General features: G+C 36.9%; 1 protein-coding gene across 1 annotated transcript; it reads left to right on the top strand.

Annotated features, from left to right (window-relative positions):
* Positions 1-2,845: 2,845 nt before the first annotated feature.
* Positions 2,846-3,196, top strand: LOC149244069 (putative 2' cyclic ADP-D-ribose synthase BdTIR). Its single transcript, XM_089371405.1, has one exon. It carries the CDS (start codon positions 2,846-2,848, stop codon positions 3,194-3,196), a length of 351 nt encoding a protein of 116 aa, XP_089227531.1.
* Positions 3,197-4,104: the final 908 nt, after the last annotated feature.

The following is a 4,104-nucleotide window of genomic DNA, read 5'->3' as shown; positions in this document are numbered from 1 at the left end:
ACTGGGCTCACCTGTTTCATCTCCCATTTTTTATTATGAAGAGCCTCAATAGAATTATGGCTAAATACCTATGGACTCATAGCAAGGACAAAAACAAGTTTTATTTGGTTAAGATGTTCCAAAACACTATCCTGAAGTGTATGGGGGGCTAGGGTATAATGAACTTGCGATGCTTCGGTTGGCCATTATTACTCAAATCTTTATGGAGGAGGATTTTTGGTGAAGGATCCCGGGGCAAGATCATAAGACACAAATAACAAAAGGATCAAGAATTTCTGGTTTGGTATCACAGAAGATATATTGGCATCTCATCGGGCTCGACCATCTAGAATAGTTTGAAAGAATAGATACATTATTTTTCTAGAATCTTGCATGGTCCATGCGGTCGGGAAATAACATCATCATTGAATCTGATCACATACTAGTTTTGGGGAGGATTGCAATATTCCAGAGGACTTTATCCGATGCTTAAATGGTCGTGGTATATTTTTCTGGAGCCAAGTTATATCGACTTGGACGGGTCCCTGTCCCTCCTGGAAGTGCACAAAAGAGCTGGGATTGGTCGGGCATATGGGAGGGCATGGGAACAGACCTGTACTTGCATGAATTTGTTAGGAATATGTTGAGAGAACTACAATGATCAGATTGTATGGATAGGTAAGATGAAAGGCGGAAACATCATGGTAGCCGACACTTATACCACTCCGTGCGGAAGGGAGGTTCAACTACTGGGGGTATGTGACTTTTACAAATTGTGGAAAACAAATATTCCCATCAAAATCATAATCTTTTTCTCACTGGTATGCAAAAACAAAACCTCACATGGGAAAATATTTAAACGATGCACTGGCATGGACCGAGCATCTGCTTGATTTGCAGGAACGTGGAGGAGAACAATGAGCATCTGTTTCTTAAATGCCCCTACACGGTACATGTATGGCAACAATTGGCTAATTCAATTGGCTTTCCATGTATTCGATTTGATAATATCCAAGCTTGTATGCAATTGTGGAGTACACAGAAATCCTATTGGAGGATTATCCCCCCTATCCTATTTTGGATGATTTGGAAATGGCAGAATAAGAATATTTTTTAAAACTCTTAGGATAGTTTTATGTTGGTTTTAATTAGAGTCACAAGAGACTCTATGGGTTTTTCCCTCGATGTTGGGCCCAAAAGGGAACCTCGCAAGTTGTCAGACCCTCAAATGGAATATCCGACAGACTTTTTTAATGTGGCAGCACAAAGAAACAAATGTGGATGTGGATTTTGGATTGGTATTTCCAAAAAAAGGTATTTTGGGTACACAAGAATGCAAGCAGCAACACGAATACAAGGGCTGAAGTGATGGCCCTCTGGGGACTTTTATGGTTTTCTCACTTCCTCAACATCTCTAACATCCACATATTTGGTGATTCAAAGATCATTATTGAACATGTACAAGGAGGCGCTAAAATAAAACAACAAGCACTCCTTGGATGGCTCTGGAAAATAGACAGTATATGGACAAATTTAAGAAAATCTTCGATTATGCACATCCGAAGGGATTACAACCAACAAGTTGATCGATTGTCGAAGGATGGTCTATAGGAACAACTAGATGGGACTACATTGGATGCAGGGGTGTTTCCATTTCCTGGGTAACTATAGTTTTGTTTTTTTCTGTATAATCTATGCTTGTCTTTTTTTGTTGAAAATTTGCCTAGTCTATTTTCCATGGCTATGATTTGATGATAAGATACATGGAGAACTGTGGATCATATGTATATCTCCACATGTGGTTCTGATGATGACTCATTTTATTTTGTACACCTGATTATATATGGTTTATCGTTCCACACCATTATATGTGGAATATGATGTATAGAATAGTGTAATCTACTGGATGGGCAGCGATATATATATCTCCACATGTGGTTCTAGATAATTACTCTTTTTATTTGTACACTTGATTATATATGTCCCCTGTTTATATATGGTTTATCTTTCTGGGCCATTATATGTGGAATATGATGTATAGAATAGTGTAGTCTATTGGATGGGCCACTAGATGCTCGCTCAGAAATGATATATGTTCTATCTGATATGGTTCATGTATCTGATATGGTTTCTGGATTGACAAAATATGTAATTTGCTCTCATATGGAAATATATATCCTTTTTTCACACTGAAAAAAATAAAATAAATAAATAATTGTGGGAAAGATATTCTATTTTGATTTAAGATTTAGAATTGAAATTTAATATTTTAATAAAGTAAATGAAAAAAAAGGGTTAAGTACGAGAGATCAGCAAAATAGTATTTAGGGTGATTAATTCTATTATTACAAGTAGATTTGAAATTTTATATATAGATTATATTAAAATGAAAATGAAAATGTACGTATAAGAATTAAAAAATATACTATCATCAAATTTTCACTATAAATAAAAACTTTATCAAATTCCAGGTCTACCTACTACTGAATTTATCCCATGGCAAATCTTGCAGGTTATCTTAATCTCTGCTCATCTTCTCTATAAAATTCATTGTGCAGCATTGCAAAAGCTTGTATATCATGTATCACAGCAAACAGCTTTGCAGTAGTGCTTGAAAATAATGTACTATCGACAGGTATATAAGATGCCTGTTTGCCAAATATATTTACTACTGACAGGTATATAAGATGCTTCTTTGCCAAATATATTTCTGAGGCTTTTAGATCTCCTGACAGCCACACATATTTATAATTTCGTCTTCATCCTCTCTGCTCGCAATTGCGTTCCTCTATTTTTCTATCTCCGGCGGACTGTCTGCTTGATCTCTCATCCGATCTGATCCCATCGGTAAGATCAGGTATTGAGTATGGAACTAGTGCCAGAGCTAGCAACATACCAGGTTTTCATAAACTACGGCGGTCCCTACACCGAGTGCACTCTTGCCACTCTCATCTACCGTACTCTCAAAAGTCATGGGTTGCGCATTTTTCTGGGTAAAGAGGAATTTGAAGAGGGAGAAATGATCGTTCCTGCAGTCTCGGGAGCCATTAGTAGTGCCTCTATTCACATTGCCCTGTTCTCTGAACGTTACGCCAAATCAAGTTATAGTTTGGATGAGTTGTGTTGGATTTTGAGATCACTTCATGAGCGCACGATTATACCCGTCTATTGGAACGTTGAGCCTGTTAACCTTCTTAGTCTCAGAGGCCAAGCATGACTCTTTAGACTTGGACTTGCGCAATGCCCAATTGGCAAGGAAACTGTTGGCCAAGTGAAGGGAAGATTTGTTTGAAAAGAGGGTGGGAAAGTGGGAGAATGGGATGATGGTGTAAGTTAGAGTGTAGTTCCAACTAAGGAGATATAGATAATTGAGAATCAAGTGTAGAAAGTAAACATACAAGGTAAAAAAAAGTTGTCGAAATAATGACCACTAATGGGAAAAAACAAGAAAGTTGATGGGACACTTGTAAAAAGCAAACAATGGACTAAACCAACACTTGCAAAAGCTAATTTAGTTTAAAACACCAACAACCATGAAAATAAACAAGAAAAACAACACTCATAGAAGCGAAACAATAAAAAGTGACAGTAAAAGCGACAAAAAATGACAAAATAAAAACTCTCTCGAAAAAGTGCTGCAAAATCCACCAAAGGAACCAACGAATGGAGGGTGAGGAGAAAGAACATCCCCAGAAAAACCACATCTACAGTTTGAAACTTGCATCTAAATTTTGAATATGTGAGGTGAGAGAAGATGGTGGTAGATCAATAGGTGACCTCTCAAGTTCTCCAACCTCAATCTGTGTAAATGGAGTTGTTTGATGAGGGAAAGATGAAGAGTCACTTGGAACAACAACATCCTTTGTCATAGATTTAGGAGATCCATAACCAGTGTACGTTGGGAGAATTTCGAAAGATTCGTATTCTTTTGGATTCAATGAAATATGAACAAGTCATTCAAACTTCTCTTTCATAAAATTCCAATCAATATAATCTTTAAAAAATTGTAACAAAAATGGATAAAGCAGTCGTGAAAATCGTTAAGAGATTCCTGAGGTGAGGGTCCTTATTTTTTTAAAAAACAGTAATACAGTCATATATGTGAGCAGTCTTTGAGCAGTGAAC

This window comes from Pinus tabuliformis, chromosome 8 (genome assembly GCF_031772625.1).
Source record: "Pinus tabuliformis cultivar Carrire ecotype Pingquan chromosome 8, CPIR1, whole genome shotgun sequence".
In the NCBI taxonomy this organism is placed as follows: Eukaryota; Viridiplantae; Streptophyta; class Pinopsida; order Pinales; family Pinaceae; genus Pinus; species Pinus tabuliformis.
This window is presented reverse-complemented; position numbering and strand designations above follow the sequence as displayed.

Bases quoted from the DNA above. Each gene is read 5' to 3' on its own strand.
- LOC149244069 (XM_089371405.1), top strand. From the start codon at position 2,846: ATGGAACTAGTGCCAGAGCTAGCAACATACCAGGTTTTCATAAACTAC.